Genomic DNA, 17527 nt, shown 5'->3' on the forward strand with positions numbered 1-17527 from the left:
TATTGAATTCACAATTTTATGTTTTTAAATTAAGAACTAGATCTATGAATTCACAACCAGCTCGATAAATTCACAACTTAATGTTCTTGAATTCACAACCAGCTCGATGAATTCACAATCGTAACAATTCACAACTAGGGTTTAGGTTTAGGGTTTAGATTGGGTTTAGGGTTTAGGGTTTAGGTTTTAGAGTTTAGGGTTTAGTTTTTAGGGTTTAGGGTTGGGTTCGGTTCAGTTTCAGTTTAGTTCAGTTTCAATTCAGTTGTGAATTCACAACTAGGGTTTAGGTTTAGGGTTTAGTGTTTCAGTTCAGTTCAGTTGTGAATTCACAATCGTAACAATTCACAATTAGGGTTTATGTTTAGGGTTTAGATTGGGTTTAGGGTTTAGGGGTTTAGGTTTTAGAGTTTAGGGTTTAGTTTTTAGGGTTTAGAGTTCAGTTTCAGTTTCAGTTCAGTTGTGAATTCACAACTAGGGTTTAGTGTTTAGGGTTTCAGTTCAGTTGTGAATTTAATGTTTCAGTTCAATTCAGTTCAGTTTCAGTTAAGTTTCAGTTCAGTTCAGTTGTGAATTTAGTGTTTCAGTTCAGTTGTGAATTCACAATCGTAACAATTCACAACTAGGGTTTAGGTTTAGCTGTTTAGGGTTTCAGTTTAGTTGTGAATTTAATGTTTCAGTTTAGTTTCAGTTCAGTTCAGTTGTGAATTCACAATCGTAACAATTCACAACTAGGGTTTAGGTTTAGGGTTTCAGTTTAGTTGTGAATTTAATGTTTCAGTTTAGTTTCAGTTCAGTTCAGTTGTGAATTTAGTGTTTCAGTTCAGTTGTGAATTCACAATCGTAATAATTCACAACTAGATTTAAGAATTCACAACCATGTCGATGAATTCACAACTTAATGTTCTTGAATTCACAACTAGCTCGATGAATTCACAACTTAATATTCTTAAATTTACAACCAAATCTATAAATTCACAATCAAAATAAATTACAGTTTTGAATTCACAATTTTGATTGTGAATTCAAACTTTAAAAACTCAAATTCACAACTTAATTGTGAATTCAAACTTTAAAAACTCAAATTCACAACAAAAATAAATTCTAGTTGTGAATTAAATTCAGGTTGTGAATTCGACTGATTGTGAATTCACAACCAACATAAATATGGTTGTGAATTCGTTTGTCGTAAATTCACAACCAAAAAATTCTAGTTGTGAATTAAATTTTGGTTGTGAATTCGACTGGTTGTGAATTAAATTTTGGCTGTGAATTCGACTAGTTGTGAATTCACAAACAAAAAATTCTGGTTGTGAATTCGACTGGTTGTGAATTCTCAATTCACAACCAGTGTGAATTCACAACCAAAAAATTTTGGTTGTGAATTCACACTGGTTGTGAATTGCGGGATTTTTTAAAGGGGTGATATAAAGTGGACATTTTTTTAATTTTTAATGTGGAAGGGTATTTTGGTAACAGTGGCCATTTTTTAATATTTTTATCTTAGTGGACAATTTTTATCTTTGCAATATGAAAGTGGTCATTTTAAAAATCCACTCTTTGAAAAATGTATATGCTGATAATTTTAATTAAAATATTAGTAACATATTATTTTTCTTATAACTAATATTTAATTTTGAATTTTTTGTGTGATTTTGTAGGAAAAATAAAAGTTGCTACTAGATAATTTTGTGATTTCTATTTGAAAATTGAAATGAAAAGAATAAATTTGTAGGAAAAATAATTGTTGTAAACGAGATAATTTGAAATTTTATTGAAGTGAATGGAATAGCCCTTTCATTCCATTAGCCTGAACAAATTGAGGCCATCCATCAACTAGCTCATATTACAAGTCAGCGTTGTGGATGTTGGTTTCCATATTAGATATTGATGCAATGAATAATTTGTGTAGGTTACTTTTCTGAACGAAATATGGTGTGAGAAAAACGAAGATAATCCCTTATAAATGAGTGTCAATATTTATTTAAGGTATTTGAAATAACTATTTTATAGAATGAATTTATAAGAGAGACGTTGTTTAATATTTTGAGATTTTGATTGGGCTAAATAAAATTGTATTTTTATATGCTGTGTATCAAAATTTCTTTGATAATTCTATGGACTGCTAGTACAAGTAAAATTTCAATTTTTTTTTTTGTTTAATTAAAAAGAAAGAGAAAAAGTGGCGGACTAAATTTGGTGCTCAAACACGCAGACAACGTCGACTATTGTACACCACCAGCATTTTCACAGTTTCATACTCATTGATTAGCTTTGCAGACTTTGGCAACGCAGTTCCATTCCTTTTCTCTCTCAGCTCAACCCTCAGAGTTAGATCCATTAATCAAGAAGAAATGTCGGCGTATGCGGCGCTGGTTTCGCTCAGGCAAATTCTGGTAACCGTCCTTGCTCCTCGGCGGATCCTTTTCAACACAGCTCAGCTCGAAATCCTCCTTGAACAGACCGTTTTCTTGCTGGATTTTCTTGATGCTTATAAGGCAAATCAAATAGCAGCGCTGGAAAGAAAGATGAGAGATGCAGCTCATGAGGCAGAAGATCTTATAGAAAATGGGATTCTCGATTCCGACAGCAGAGTATCGCCTAATGCAATCAAAATAACACTGTTTTACATGCTCTACCTCATCGCCGTCGTCTTATCTAGAGAAAGGTTCGGGATCCAATTTTTCGTTGCTGAAGCCATCTTGTGCACCATGAATTCCGTGGCTATATATATTTACTTTCGAGAAATATATGTTTTCCCGGCCATAAATGATTCCCAGAAGTTGCATCGGGTATTATATGATTTCGAGAGGATCGTGAAAGACGTGAGTCATATTAAGGAGGCTTGTGGTGAAGAGGGCAAGTCGTCGGCTCATGCAGCGCTGATTTCTCTCCGGCAGCTTCTGGAACCTTAACCTATCCTTGATTCTGGTGAACCGCGGATATCTCGTGAGAGAGTCCATCTCCAATGCCTCCACGACAAGCTGAATCTCTTGCTGGATTTTCTAGGAAATGCTTCTGCTTATAATATGTCAACCCAACAAAATCTGGATGCAACCATCAGTGATGCTGCTTCTAAGGCAAAAAAAGCTCTTACTGAATTCCTTCATCCTCAAAAATATACTCTGGAGTTTTTCAGATCCATGAATATCTCGTTGCTTGACTTCTTATTGGATCTTTTTCCCTATGCTCTCTTCGTCGTGCTTATTAGACTTGTTGTATTGTATCTGCAGACTTCCTCACAGAAGATGAAATATATTCTAGGGCATTTGTGTCTTATCTTTGCATCTAACGTTGCGACTGTTGTAGTTGTACTTGTAGTTTTAACAGCCCAATATAATTCTGGTGCGCCAAAAAAGCAAGACTTGCCTCATGCAATAGATGATTTCGGAATGGTCGTGACAGATTTGATGAAGATTAAGGAGGCATATGGAAACACGAGCGACTTGCCTCCTCCTGCTGCATCGTCTAGAGAGGATTTGGGAGACACTGGCAAAGATGTCTTAGTGGGACTTGATAGTGCCGTGGATAAGATTAGGGAACGTTTACTTGAGGCTTCCTCCGAACGCCAACTCCTTTCCATTGTGGGAATGGGAGGCATTGGTAAAACTACTCTTGCTATCCAAGTTTTCAAAGATGGAGCTATTCTTGCCCACTTTGATGTCCGCGCTTGGGTTACAGTTTCTCAAGAGTATTCTCTTCGCCATTTCATCCTATGCCTTCTAGATTCTGCACAGATGCTCACCCAAGAAAAGCGCCAAGACATTAATGAACAAGTATTGGGTATGTATCTCCACCAACATCTTATGTACAGGAGATATCTCATCATAATAGATGATGTGTGGGACACACAGATTTGGTATTTCTTAAGTAGATTTTTTCCCGACCAGTCTAATGGAAGTCGTGTCCTTTTGACTTCTCGATTATTAGTTGTCTGGACCCTAGTAGTCGTGTTTATCAAATGCCTTGCCTCAATGATAAAACCAGTTGGAAACTGCTCTGTACAAAGGTTTGTCCAACAGAATTGGAATCCATTGGAAGGGAGATTGCTAAGAGCTGTAAAGGACTTCCTCTTGCAGTTGTTGTAATCGGAGGTCTTCTCTGTAAGGACATTCAAATCAAAGTCTGGAGGGATGTAGCAGAAACATTTAAAAACCAACAATCTTTGGATTTCAACGAGCAGTGTTTAAGGATACTAGGTTTGAGCTATAACCACTTGCCTCACCATTTGAGACCGTGCCTATTATATATTGTGGTTTTCTTGGGTGATTGTGAGATCCCTATCTCGAGACTTATCAACCTATGGGTTGCAGAGGGATTCTTGGAACTACATGCATCTAAAACATTGGAAGATGTGGCTGAGGGCTATCTAAAAGATCTCATTGCCCGAAACCTGGTTTCGATTTGCAAGAAGAGTTGTAATGGCAAGATCAGGACATGCAACATACATGATCTACTACGGGATGTTTGTGTCCAAAATGCTCATAACGAAAATTTCCTTCGTGTTGTGGACTCAACCGGAGAAAGGCCTGACGAGTCTCCGCGCAGAATAAGCATTCATCTTGATGCTCTTCAAGCTAATTCAACACATGACTTGATGAAATCTTATAGCTATGTTCGTTCTATCGTCTGCATGGCTGGTAAGCCTATTGACAACCCATTGGTTGCCTACTTAAGTTTTGTATATCTTCGAGTACTAGATGTACTTGACGTTTGCTTTCGTAAGTTTCCTCATCAAATTATTAGACTTGTTCGTCTAAGATATCTTGCTTTGTACTATGATGGTCCACTCCCTGCATCCATATCAAAACTCCATAATCTTGAGACACTTGTCCATCATCATTCTTCATTTCACAGCTACCCCTTACTTTCTTGGGTGATATGGAATATGCCAAAATTAAGGCATCTCTATGTGAAGCCTGGTTGCTACTTTATCAATCCTTACCGGCTGTCCTCGAGTGTTTCATTTCTCCTGGACTTGCAAACGCTTGTGGGAGTCCGAAACTTCAAATGGACCAAAGGCATCATCGAAAGAATTCCCAATCTGAAGAAACTGGGAATTTCATATCGTGTCTCCTCTTCTGTAGATTGGTCAACATACCAGCTCGAAACTCTAGTCTATCTACGCCGACTTGAGTCTTTGAAGATCATTATCAAGTGTGATTGATAAGATATTGCTCGGCTATGACTACTTCGAGTGAGTCTAACTCCAGTTCAAAAGGAATAATAGAGAAAGCAGATAATTTCATTCATTCCAAAAAAAGTCCCCCCGTACATACTCTCATCTGCTATTTATTTGATACGAGCCACAACGGCCTGCTCTGCAACATGCAGGACTCCTAACAAACTGAGATATCCTAACAGCAGGTGGGGACCTTCATCAAGGACTATCAGGTGCTCCGCCCCATGGCAAAGTCACGGAAACGGGCCGGCATCTTTCGAGTGCGCGTGGGCCTACCCTCAGTGCGGAGGTCTTCCTCATTCTGGACTTCTTCTTCAAGTTGGGCTACCACTTCATTGGGCTTAGTCTGCCCCGATCTAGTAGTTGTATCAGTGATGATCTCGGATCAGCCATTTGGCATAATCCGCCAAAGCTTGCATTCCCTTGAAAGCTTGGAAAATTGAGTCTAAGTGGGTGTCGAGTTCCATGGGCAAGCATGACGGCCATTGGTGTATTGCCAAATCTTGAAGCACTTAAACTGAGATGTGAAGCATTTTCTGGTCTTACCTGGATGACAGTTGAAGGGGAGTTCCCTCGACTCATGTTCCTGCTTCTGGAAGAGATGAGTTTTGAGAAGTGGGAAACTGATGCAGCAGCCCACTTCCCTCGTCTTCAACGCCTTTCTGTAAGGTCGTGTGGCATGCTAGAGGAGATTCCTTGGGCTATTGGTGATATTCCGACACTCCAGAGGATCGAGTTGGTTGGTTGTCAACCTTGTGCTGCAAATTCCGCAGAACAAATGCAACAAGAACAAGCAAGCATGGGAAATGAGGATATATATCAAATTTTATTTTAAACGGTTGGTCAATTGTCTTCGTCCCTTGTGTTTCATGGCTCTTGACAATTGCATCTTGTTAGTTGGTAACTAAAATTCATTCTTTTCTATAATTCGTGTGTTTCCTGTATGTTTTCACCAGTTTGCACTCGTTGCTCTCTTTCATTAGTCGTCTTCTATTTGATAATTAGTATGTTCTTCCGTGCAATGCACAAGTGATGATATATTTTATTATTTATATACTTTAAATTATGTAAAAATATATTTTTTAAATAATTATTTATGAGTTAGATTAATCAGAAACAAAATAATTATGTTACTTTAAATATTAGTATTCAATTTAAAATAGTGTATAATAATAATAATAATAATAATAATAATAATAATAATAATAATAATAATAATAATAATAATATCATCTTAATGAGTATAATATTAAGTTTAATAAGTATTGTACATTAATAATTAAACACGTATTATATAAACTAAATTTATAGATTGTTAAACAAATAATTGGAGTCAGTCTCACTTTAGAAAAATAACACTAAACCATCAATATAACAAAGTTAATAGTCATCATTCAATATACCTATTTTGGGCTCTTCAAATTTCAAACTATATTATTATTAAAAATTGATATTTAAATAATTCAAAACTACTTAAAAAGATTAGGAAAAATATGAATAGTATAAAAAGAAAAATATAACAACAAATATGTTTATATAAATAAATAAACAATACGTATACATAATTATAATGCTAATTTGAATATGTAGTTGACAAGGCCTCTCTCTGTCTAAGCAGGAAAATCAGGCGCGCGTTTCCCATCACCATCATAGGGCTTTCTATTTATAGATTGAGCCATTACCAAGGTTGAACTGAAGAATGTATTCCCTACTCACAAGGGATTAAAGGGCCTATATTCAATTAAAGAAATGCGCTCTTTTGTTAAAGATTTCACATTAATCAGAAAATGGCTTATAATAATATAGATTCTAGAATAAGGTGGAAATGAACGTATAACAACCTTAACCGCGATTTCTGTGATAAAGGCCAACGAAGCCTGTTTATTGAAGCGTGTATTATTGAGTTCATGTTCCGTGTATGTTTGAAAGAGAGCTTGAGAATCTTCGACTCCCATGCCTTTATTGGTCGGTTTAAATAAAATTATATAATATTTAAATTCTATGTTTAGATAATGGCTAATTTTTTATTTACAAATTCAGTATTAAGGATAGTATAAATTTTCTTCACCTTAATTGCATTGAAAACTATTACTATAATTTAAAAATATTTAAATTTTAAAAAATTATAATTAAACAATTACATAAAAAAAATTGAAAGGAAAAAAATGGCATCTACTTATCAACAAAAGAAAAAAAAAAACAGACCAACATTATACATAAATGAGAGATAATAATTTTTTTTACGATATTTTTGTTAGGTCCAGAGGGTCTCGAATAGGTGTATGGGGGGGGGGGGAATACACCTATAGGCTATTTTTGACTTTAAGAAGAAATCAAAACGAAACTTCAAAACATAAACTCACACAACCTGTTTATTGAAAAGAGTTTTGACCAAAACAGGGTTGACGACTGATACTGAATACTTTTCAGTAAAGAGTTATCAGTTAAGTTAAAGACCTTAACTGATACACGTAAGGCTTCAGTCGAGTTTGATAAACAGAGATGTTATGAATCTTAGTGACTATCAGAAGATAGACCAGTTAGACTGATAACACACGCAGCGGAAAACTTTTGTTTCGTAATAGCCTGTGAGTTAAGCACGTTGTCAGTCTTTAGGTTTCTCTTTGCAATTAATCAGTTTTCAGTTTAAGAAGGGAAGAACACAAGTAAGAAAGTAAGTGCTGAAAACTGTAAATAACACAGAGATTTTTACGTGGTTCAGAAAACACTTTCTGCATCCACGGTCGGTTGATCAGACCAACAACTTCACTGGGCAAGTGCTTACAGGTGCCCTGCAAACTGATGCTCGTGCTTACGGGTGCACAGCAAACCTGAACGTGTGCTTGCGGGTGCACACAACCGAAACAACTAAAGATCCAATCTTCAGTACCAACACACCTTGTTGGATTTCTCACTCCTAGCACACACTGGGCACTAGGACCTCACGGAGACAGAACACCTTTCTGAACTCCTTTTCGACACAAACACTCAATTCAATAGGTTGAAGGGAGCTTTGAAAACTTGCCAACTAAACTACAAAGAACAAGTTCTTTGCAGTCAGTTTAACCTAGGCTTTGGAATCCTCTTCTTCGATTCAAACTTTGGAGAGGTTTGGTTCTGAGCTGAGTAATGATTTTGGCAGCGTTTCAGCTTATGTTGTTGAATCGGTGAAGATTGAAGTGATCCTCGATCGCTATTTATAGGAGACGTCTTGAATAGATCCGTTGGCGGAGAAGGTCTTCAAGATTTCTTCCGTTAGAGAGTAATTTGAACTTGGGCTGAGGCTTCAATCTTCGAGGTTCCTTGTTTGGTGAGAACGGCTACTTTGAAGAGCAGGAGATGCGACATCTCTGAAAAGATAATCACTAAAAAGGAATGGCCTCTGCAGAGAAAGGACGATCCTGAGATCTCTGTATTTAATGCGGCTGTACTTCTGGAGTGCGTGGCTTCCTTTGAACGTTGGAGGTTCAGTCCGAGGAAGAATGTTTAACTAATACTTGACTTTAGTATCAGTCCGTTGATTCCACGTGGTTCGCATTAAGTAATCAGTCAAAATTGATTCTTCGACTGATGCTTCAGTCGGCAACTTCAGTCTTCAGTCTTCAGAATCGCAACTAAACTAGAAAAAGAACTCTAACATTTGAGTTCAAGCAGTTCTAGTCTATTACAAATGAAACCTATTGATTTTGGTATCATCAAAACAAGGATTATGATATTTCACTAAGTTCCCAACAATTTTAAACGATTATAACTTATTTTACATTGAGTTAACGATCTTTTCGTAATTTTTAATTTGAAATTAAATATTTTTGTTAGGTCCGGAGGGTCTCGAATAGGTGTATGGGGGGAGGGGGAATACACCTATAGGCTATTTTTAATTAAATCAATCAAGATCTCAATACAGAGATCAAAAGCGAAACTACAAACACAAACTCAGACACCTGTTTACAGAAAAGAGTTTTGACCAAAACAGGGTTAACGACTGATACTGAAAGACTCTTCAGTAAGGAGTTATCAGTTAAGTTATGAGAACTTAACTGATGCAAGTAAGGCTTTAGTCGAGTTTGATAAACAGAGATGTTATAAGTCTTATTGACTATTAGAGGACAGATCAGTCGGACTGATAACACACGCAGCGGAAATCTTTTGTTTCACAATAGCCTTTTGGGTTGAGCACGTAGTTAGTCTTAAGTTTCTCTTTGCTATTAATCAGTTTTCAGTTTATGAAAGGAAGAGCACAAGTAACAAATGAAATACTGAAAGTTGTAAATAACACAGAGATTTTTACGTGGTTCGAAAAACACTTCCTACATCCACGGTCGGTTGATCAGACCAACAACTTCACTTTGCAAGTGCTTACGGGTGCACTACAAACCGATGCTTGTGCTTACGGGTGCACAGCAAACCGATGTTTGTGCTTATGGGTGCACATCAAACCGAACCGTGTGCTTGCGGGTGCACACAACCGAAACAACTGAATATCCAATCTTCAGTACCAACACACCTTGTTGGATTTCTCACTCCTAGCACGAACTGACATTAGGACCTCACGGAGTCAGAGTACCTTCCTGAACTCTTTTGCAACTCAAACACTCGATTCTATCGGTCGAAGGGAGGTTTGAAATCTTGTCAACTAAACTTCAAAGAACAAGTTCTTTGGAGTTAGTTTGACATAGGCTTTGGATAATCAAGGTTTGCCTAAGGTCTAAGAGAATTTATGTAATCAGCAGTGACTGATTTTTGGCTTTGGGATTCTCTTCTTCGATTCAAGGTTTGGGGAGTTTGAGCTTTGGCTGAGAAGCAATTTTGGCAGAGCTTCAGCGGTGAAGATTGAAGTGATCCTCGAGCGCTACTTATAGGAGAAGTCTTGAATAGATCCGTTGGCGGAGAAGGTCTTCAAGATTTCTTCCGTTAGAGAGTAATTTGAACTTGGGCAGAGGCTTCAATCTTCGAGGTTCCTTATTATAAATATGCATGCCTAGTTAATTCTCTAGTTTAAATTCAAGTTAAGTTTACTTTACAAGTTTTAGTTTAATAATCCAAGTTTACAGTTTTCTCGTGACATAGTTAAAAACCCTTTAAGATCTTCCTTGGGAGACGACATTGGGTTAACTTACCACTGCTAGAGTGTCCTTGTCCTATTGCAAGTCAATCTAGAGGTGTTCTAGTTGAGTCAAGAGGCACCAGAGAGTTTGCATAGTGATACTTTGTCATGCATATTTCTATCCAACGTTATGCATATTTGTATTTATGTTTATGCATATTTTTGTTCAATTATATATATAATTTTGACGGCGGCCGTGGGAAAAAAAATAAATTTTAAATATTTTTTTTGATTTTCAAAAATTTCTATTTTACCCCTCCGTGTTTTTTACTTTGGAAGGTCTTGGAAGGCATCTGCCACGTATCGTGCTCCTAGTGAACTATGTAGCCATACTGTATGATCCAGATTTAGACCTATATACTATGTGATGTAACAAGTATCAACACCTATTCCAATACTAATTAAAAAGTATAATTATATAACCTGGATTTCCGGAATTGCTCACAAATTGACGAACTTACGATGAACTCAGAAAAGCCTTCAGTAAAATGCAGGACAAAATCTCTTATATTCAATATTGTGTAAATCTTACAAATGGCCCATCTATCGTTATTTATAGGAGATACATCAAGAAGGGCACTAAAGATATTTTGACTCGAGTCACGTACTCCTCATGCACGGATGAGGGTCATGATCACTAACAAATATTCATTTTTAACTAACTAACTAACTAACAATCGTCCATCATATATTATTCCATTTTGTCGTTCAGTGCTAGTAGATTCGGCGCTGAAAATGATTGTGGAGCTAAGCTCTCTTCACTTGTTATTCACATCGGCGTGCACTTATTTCTCTTGTCGACGTTGTAATGGTTGCGCTTCAGGATGACTAATTTCTTCTTTCCGCACCTGCACTGGGTCTTTTTCCTTTAGTTGCGGCTTGATGCATATCGTTATTCTCCTTATGATCATATGTTGGCTTCTCTTGTTCTCTCACTGTGCTGGCGACATGCGCTGAATCTTCTCTTATATTTGAAGAGGTTCCCTATATTTTCGACGTCTCCTGCGCTGGAATAGTAATAATGAATTAATGACGATATTAATTTAAAGTAAAATAAATGATAATAAACTTTTAATTAAATACTCAGCGTTGATGTAGAAAACACTCATCATCACTATAATGACGATATTAACGAATGCCAAATTTAACCTTTAGATGATTAAATAATGAATCAAATCAGAAAAAAATCTAGCCATAGGATTGAAAATATAAACGCATCAGATCGTGCCCTAGATCTCACTAAAATTAGGGGGTCTCATTGGAGCGGCCCCCTATATATATATATATATATAGAGAGAGAGAGAGAGAGAGAGAGAAAAGTTAAACAGAGAATGCTAAATATTTAGAGAATAGAGAATTCGTGAAATAAAAACGAACAGATCTACAATTTTTTACGAACAAATCAATGTACCGCATGAACAACAATTTGCCCCGGGTTTGAATCCTGCTGGTGGCGAGTTTTTCTCTTTTTTTACTTAATACGTCTGTTCGTTAGTTATGTTGATCTGTTCGTAAAATGTATAGACTTGTTCAATGAAATATATATATATATATATATATATATATATATATATATATATATATATATATATATATATTTTCCGACAATTGATATATTTTTTTGTGTGTCCAAACCACCACATTTTTCAGGAATGAGAAAATAAAAAGTAATTGAAATAAAAAATTTCATTATATAAGTTTGGGAAACAAGTTTTGAATCTATTTGTTTTTACAAAAATTTTGTTACAATCGGGTGTACTGTACAATCGAGTTGACCCGCATTCAGATCTTGACACACATCTTGATTCAAACCTACATCCTCACAAATCGTGTAAATTACACTATTCAGTTTGACACTATTCGGTTATATAAATGACACTATTCGGTTATATAAATGACACTATAATATTTTAAATGTTAGTGTCATTTACAATATTATAATATCAATTATAGGAAGTGTCATTTATATTTTTGAATAATGTCAATTATACAAGGTGTCATTTATAATGTTATAGTGTCATTTGTACGCAGTGTCATTTATACGCAGTGTCATTTGTATAATATAATAATGTCAAATAGGCAGTGTCATTTGTATAACCGAATAATGTTATTTACATAATTTGAATCATAATGCGAATTTGGATCAGGATGTTGATTAGAGTTTGAATGCGGGTCAACTCGATTGCACGGTACACTGTTGTATCCAAGACCACCATCGTTTGTTTTTGGAGGAACATTTATTTTTATGAAAACAAAACTAAATTAAGTCGGGTTTAGTAGAAGAAGTCGTTATTCTACATCAGACTTCAAGATCTGAACTGTTTCTCTCTCCCCGCTCTCTCTCTCTCTCTCTCTCTCTGCATCCCCGCCCGCATCCGTGGAGGTAGTATTTTTCCTCAGTCAGTTCAGTGATAATTCTCTATTGTTTCCGCTTTTATATTAGCTGAAATTCTGGATGTTTTGATTGTGTATATGCAATCAATCCTGACACTTTTTCAGTTGTTCGGATAAATGAGATGATAGACGGCGATGGGATTGAGGAGAAACAATCCCCTGCGTTCGCCACTCAGGGCGATCGGGAATCGGACGGCGGCGATGACTTGTCTCACTACTCATCTTGCGGTGGCGAATCGGAGTTCGAGAGATACTGCAGTGCCAGCTCCGCAATGGGCACCCCTAGTTTCCGAGGTAGCTCGTTGTATGATTCTGATTTCGGTTCGTTGAAAAGCTTCAAACTTGGTGGTGAAATTTCTGATTTTAATAAGATTCTGGGGGCTGAGAGGGTGTTATCGGGTTATCGCGAATCGGAGTGTGGGAGTGGGGGAAATGAGTCGTGTCGTGATCAAAAGGATAACGGCGCGTTGAGTTTGAATGGGGGATTTGAGGGTTTTTTCGTTGGTGGTGTGGATTTGAGGGGGAATTTTGATGCGGATGGTGATTGGGGGAATGGGGTTGTGACTGAGAGTGAGATGAAAGGGATTGCTGATGGAAATGTGCGAATTGCCCGTGAATTTGTTGAGACCGGAAAGGAGAGAAGGTTTCGTGGGAGCGTTGAGAAGGCTAGTGATAGTGGCGAAAGGTTGGAAATTGATGGGGGTGAGGATAAGAATTTATCGGATGAAGGTGAAGCTTCATCGAGGTGTGAACACTCGGAGGGTGAGGATTCCATGTTTGGATGTGGTAGTGATGATGAGAGGAAGATTGATTTGTATTACGGGAAGAATGCACCTTTTCATGTTGAGGAAAGTGGGCTGAAGGAAAATCGGTTGATCATGAATTCTGCAGTGGCTTTTGGTTCTGATGATTGGGATGATTTTGTTCACGAAAGCAGTGAAAATACTATCGATTCCATGGTTTGGGGTGAATTTCAGGCTGAAAGCAAGACTGTTGGACCAAGTGGTACTGTCTCTTCAAGTTTTTCTGCTGGCAGTGAGGTTACTTATCCTAATATGATTCTCACTGTAAGGCAGGACAATGTTACAGGTAGTCCTGCAACATGCAGTCAAGTTGAATCTGGTGATAGGTCATCCGAGGTTAAAGTGAATGCTCAATCCACTGTTTCAGCGAATCTTATGAAACTTGATGCTCGATGTGAAGATGCAAAACAAGTGCTTGCTTCACGAAATCAAGTGAGTGACATTGATGAATTGGATGAATATCTTGGAAGTGTTGCTTCTGTTAACGATATATTTCAAACAAAGAAAGACCCACTGGAAAAGGCCCCAGCAAACGAGGAGTTCATAACTGAATCAGAAATGGAAAACCGAAATGTGCCTACAAGTGAAGCCATCTCTATGCATCATGATATTGCATCAAAAAGAAGGAATCTAGAGGATGAAAACATAGAGGTGGACCCTGTTTCTGATTCTGTGTCTAATCAAAATGATCTGGTGGCAGCGAAAGGTAAGGAAGAGAAGGAGACCAGATTATCTGAAGACAGCAGTTCATTTGCATTTCCATTGGTGGCTGATACGAGAGGGAGTGCCGCAGCTAAGAATAACTTGTCTTCTGCATTTGACCCAATTGAAGATCATTTTGTTCCAGCTAAGGTAATTTTTCTTTCTTTCTTAGAGTGTGCTCTTTGTATTTTGGGGGATTTCTTTACATGATGATCAAACAGCAAATTTTTTAATATGATTTGGTGTAATATCTTGCAGACAAGGGATTTCGAGTTAAATGAATTCTATGATGAATTTGTTAATGATATGGAAGATATACTACTTGATTCAGCTGAGTCTCCTGTATCTAGGTTAGCCTATAGCACTAGGATAAATCAGCCACAATTTCGTAGGCCTTCAAGGGATGGTGGCTCTAGTGCTTCTACATCTGGTGCAGATTATGCTAATAATTGGATTCATCAACCACTTAAAATTGATAGGGTTGAGGTAGTGGGTGCAAGGCAAAGAAAGGGGGATGTGTCATTCAGTGAACGGTTGGTTGGGGTCCAGAAATACACAGTATATAATATGAAAGTGTGGAGTGGGGAAGACCAATGGGAGGTAGAACGTCGTTATCGCGATTTTTACACACTCTATCATCGGCTGAAGAAACTATTTGCTGACAATGGATGGACTCTTCCTCCGTGCTGGTCTCCCGTTGAAAGAGAATCCCGAAAACTCTTTGGTAATGCTTCTCCAGATGTCATTGCAGAGAGGAGTGTTCTTATCCAGGAATGTTTACAGTCCATTATCCACCATAGATTTCCCTCCAGTTCTCTCAACGCTCTCACTAGTTTTCTTTCCCCAACAGAGACGGTGCCTAGTTCTCCTGTATCTGATGCTGGCCTGTCTCAATCACCTCTAGCAAACAGAGGCACACAGGCAAATGATTTTTCCACCTTGGGAAAAACCATCTCACTTGTTGTTCAAATACGCCCTTTGAAATCAATGAAACGGATGCTAGATGAGCAACACTACAGGTGTGCAGGATGCCACAGAAACTTTGATGATGGAAGAACAAGGATGCAGGAACTTGTACAGGCACTTGGCTGGGGTAAACCTCGTCTTTGTGAATACAGTGGCCAGTTATTCTGCTCTTCATGCCATGCCAATGATACTGCTGTATTGCCTGCCAGAGTTCTTCATCATTGGGATTTTACTCGATACCCTGTATCTCAGCTGGCTAAATCATTTCTGGATTCTATTCATGACCAGGTATCAAGATTTATTTTGCCATAATTTTGAATTAGTCGAGTAACTTCAAATGTGTTATGGAGAAATGTCAAAGCTTGTCTCCATAAGATGTTGTGTTCTGGACTAATTTCCCATTTTTAATTGATTTGCCTCTTTCATCTACTCACATTTTCTCTCCACTTTATTTTGCTTATACATTAACTGGACCGTGTTAAAACAGGAAATTCTTGGTAGACATTTTCCAATTTGGGAATGTTTTGATGGGCTTTGAATGTTCAGGGAATAGAGTTTGAAAACGAGTCTATATGAAAATCTGATGGCTTAGTGAGGAATATATTAAAATATTTTTAGTTATTGGTTGGGTTTTGAAACAAGGAACAGGAAAGGAGTTTTTGGCAAAATCCAATTAAACATAGCCTCTCTATTCAGCATTCTAATTTTGTTTCTTTTCTTACAGCCAATGCTATGTGCCAGTGCTGTGAATCCCTTCCTATTTTCTAAAGTTCCGACATTGCAGCATGTGGCAAATGTCCGAAATAGAATAAGAGCGGTGTTGCCATATGTTCGCTGCCAGTACCGTAGATCCATCTATAAAGGTCTTGGATCTCGGAGATATCTTCTTGACAGCAATGATTTCTTCGCTCTAAAAGACCTCATTGATCTGTCCAAAGGAGTTTTCTCAGGTGAAAGTTGAAAGTAGATGCTTCTTGCTTCTGTCCTGAGTAGACTTGAAATCTACTCAAAGTGATTTTTCCTGTTCCTTACCTACTAACTGTTTATGGAACTCTCCTCACTTTCTTTGTTTTGTTACTCTTATCTTCTACAAGTAAATTATATTATGAATTTTTGTTTAAGTGGCATGCTTTTTGTTGTTGTGTTGTTTTGCGTGGGTGTTAGTATGATGAAATAATCTCAGAGCTTTCTAGTACCCATATGCATTCTGATACATTATAAATGACTAGTGAAAGTGTAAGTCCCTTTCTGAACAAGTAAAAGCATGATTGAGTTTACCTTGGATAATAAGCATTGGCTTCTATATTTGCTCTTGCGTGATCTAATGCAAAACTTGTACTAGATTTCAGATCTCAAGTGCCTTCTGGTTGTCTGACTGTTGTTAGTTTTTCCTTTTGGCCGTTGAGTTGTTTGGACCAATATTATATACAAGTACAGAAATTTCTCTGTTTTGATGCATTGTAACGTTTTAACATGTCTCACTGCAGCATTACCAGTGATGGTTGAAACTGTCTCTCGAAAAATTCAGGAACATATAACCGATCAGTGCCTTATATGCTATGATGTTGGGGTTCCTTGCGGTGCTCGTCAGGACTGTCAAGATCCAGTTGCTCTCATTTTCCCTTTCCAAGCAAGTGTCCATTCCGTTCAATGAAAAAGAGTAACTACTAGTAGTTAGCTAATAGAGTACATCTGGTTTATTTTCCCTGATTGTTAAAATTGAGTCAACAGGAAGGAGAGGTAGAAAAGTGTAGAACATGTGATCTGGTTTTCCACAAGAATTGCTTCAAGAAACTAGCTAGTTGTCCCTGTGGCGCACGTTTCAAGAAAGAGGAGATGAAGATAAGTTCTAATGAGATTATCCACAGTGTGGATAGCAGTTTGATTTCACCGGCCAGAGTGGTTGAACCTAGTTCTGGAATTCTTGCTGGCCTGTTCTCTAAAGTAATGCCAGCAAGGTCTCAAATCCCCAGAAAACGAGAGGCAGAAGGCATCAGTAATGTTATCCCGATGGGTTCGTTACCCAGCACCTCCCTCTGAGTTGCGATTTGGCTGTTGGATCAAATAAGTGGAATTCGCTATTTTGTATACTAGTTTGCGAAGATACTCTTCATTTGTTGATTCTTGCACACAGTCACACTTGTGGTACTGGGTGTATTTTTTGTAAAGTGAGTTTTAGAATAGAGTATTGACATGGTTATTCATCCAATCTGTATACACAATTACAGTGTTTAGTTGTAAACAAGCTTTCAATATGGAGTTGCTCAATGCATGTTTTTATCTGAGATCAAGAAAGGGACCTAGTTTGATTTGAATGTAGAATTTGGCTATACTGCTGAATTCTTTGACCCTAATGACTTGAAAAACTGGAAGGAGGGA

At 37.4% G+C, this 17527-nt stretch overlaps 2 protein-coding genes across 4 annotated transcripts; both read left to right on the forward strand.

The window, feature by feature from the left end:
* The first annotated feature begins 3026 nt into the window (after positions 1 to 3026).
* On the forward strand, positions 3027 to 5164 carry LOC131023300 (putative late blight resistance protein homolog R1A-10). The gene is made up of 2 exons (XM_057952847.1): positions 3027 to 3856; positions 3928 to 5164. Exons 1-2 carry the CDS (start codon positions 3027 to 3029, stop codon positions 5162 to 5164), a joined length of 2067 nt encoding a protein of 688 aa, XP_057808830.1.
* A 7388-nt stretch (positions 5165 to 12552) lies between these two features.
* On the forward strand, positions 12553 to 17433 carry LOC131019932 (uncharacterized). Of its 3 annotated transcripts, XM_057948555.1 has the most exons (7): positions 12553 to 12666; positions 12783 to 13682; positions 13767 to 14332; positions 14441 to 15436; positions 15873 to 16098; positions 16636 to 16782; positions 16884 to 17433. In XM_057948555.1, the coding sequence occupies exons 2-7, from the start codon at positions 12800 to 12802 to the stop codon at positions 17186 to 17188; spliced, it is 3123 nt and encodes a 1040-aa protein (XP_057804538.1). In that variant the 5' UTR covers positions 12553 to 12666; positions 12783 to 12799; the 3' UTR covers positions 17189 to 17433. The 3 variants fall into 3 exon arrangements, with proteins under 3 accessions (XP_057804538.1, XP_057804536.1, XP_057804537.1); XM_057948553.1 differs by having other exon boundaries at positions 12783 to 14332; XM_057948554.1 differs by having other exon boundaries at positions 12575 to 14332.
* Positions 17434 to 17527: the final 94 nt, after the last annotated feature.

Source organism: Salvia miltiorrhiza, chromosome 4 (assembly GCF_028751815.1).
Source record: "Salvia miltiorrhiza cultivar Shanhuang (shh) chromosome 4, IMPLAD_Smil_shh, whole genome shotgun sequence".
In the NCBI taxonomy this organism is placed as follows: Eukaryota; Viridiplantae; Streptophyta; class Magnoliopsida; order Lamiales; family Lamiaceae; genus Salvia; species Salvia miltiorrhiza.

What these genes read in the sequence shown, in the direction of transcription:
- LOC131023300 (XM_057952847.1), top strand. Translation starts at nt 3,027, where the DNA reads ATGTCAACCCAACAAAATCTGGATGCAACCATCAGTGATGCTGCTTCT. An exon ending in GTGTGGGACACACAGATTTG is followed by an intron (nt 3,857 to 3,927) that starts GTATTTCTTAAG and finishes CTCGATTATTAG; the next exon opens with TTGTCTGGACCCTAGTAGTC.
- LOC131019932 (XM_057948553.1), top strand. Translation starts at nt 12,800, where the DNA reads ATGATAGACGGCGATGGGATTGAGGAGAAACAATCCCCTGCGTTCGCC. An exon ending in TGGATTCTATTCATGACCAG is followed by an intron (nt 15,437 to 15,872) that starts GTATCAAGATTT and finishes CTTTTCTTACAG; the next exon opens with CCAATGCTATGTGCCAGTGC. An exon ending in CATTTTCCCTTTCCAAGCAA is followed by an intron (nt 16,783 to 16,883) that starts GTGTCCATTCCG and finishes GTCAACAGGAAG; the next exon opens with GAGAGGTAGAAAAGTGTAGA.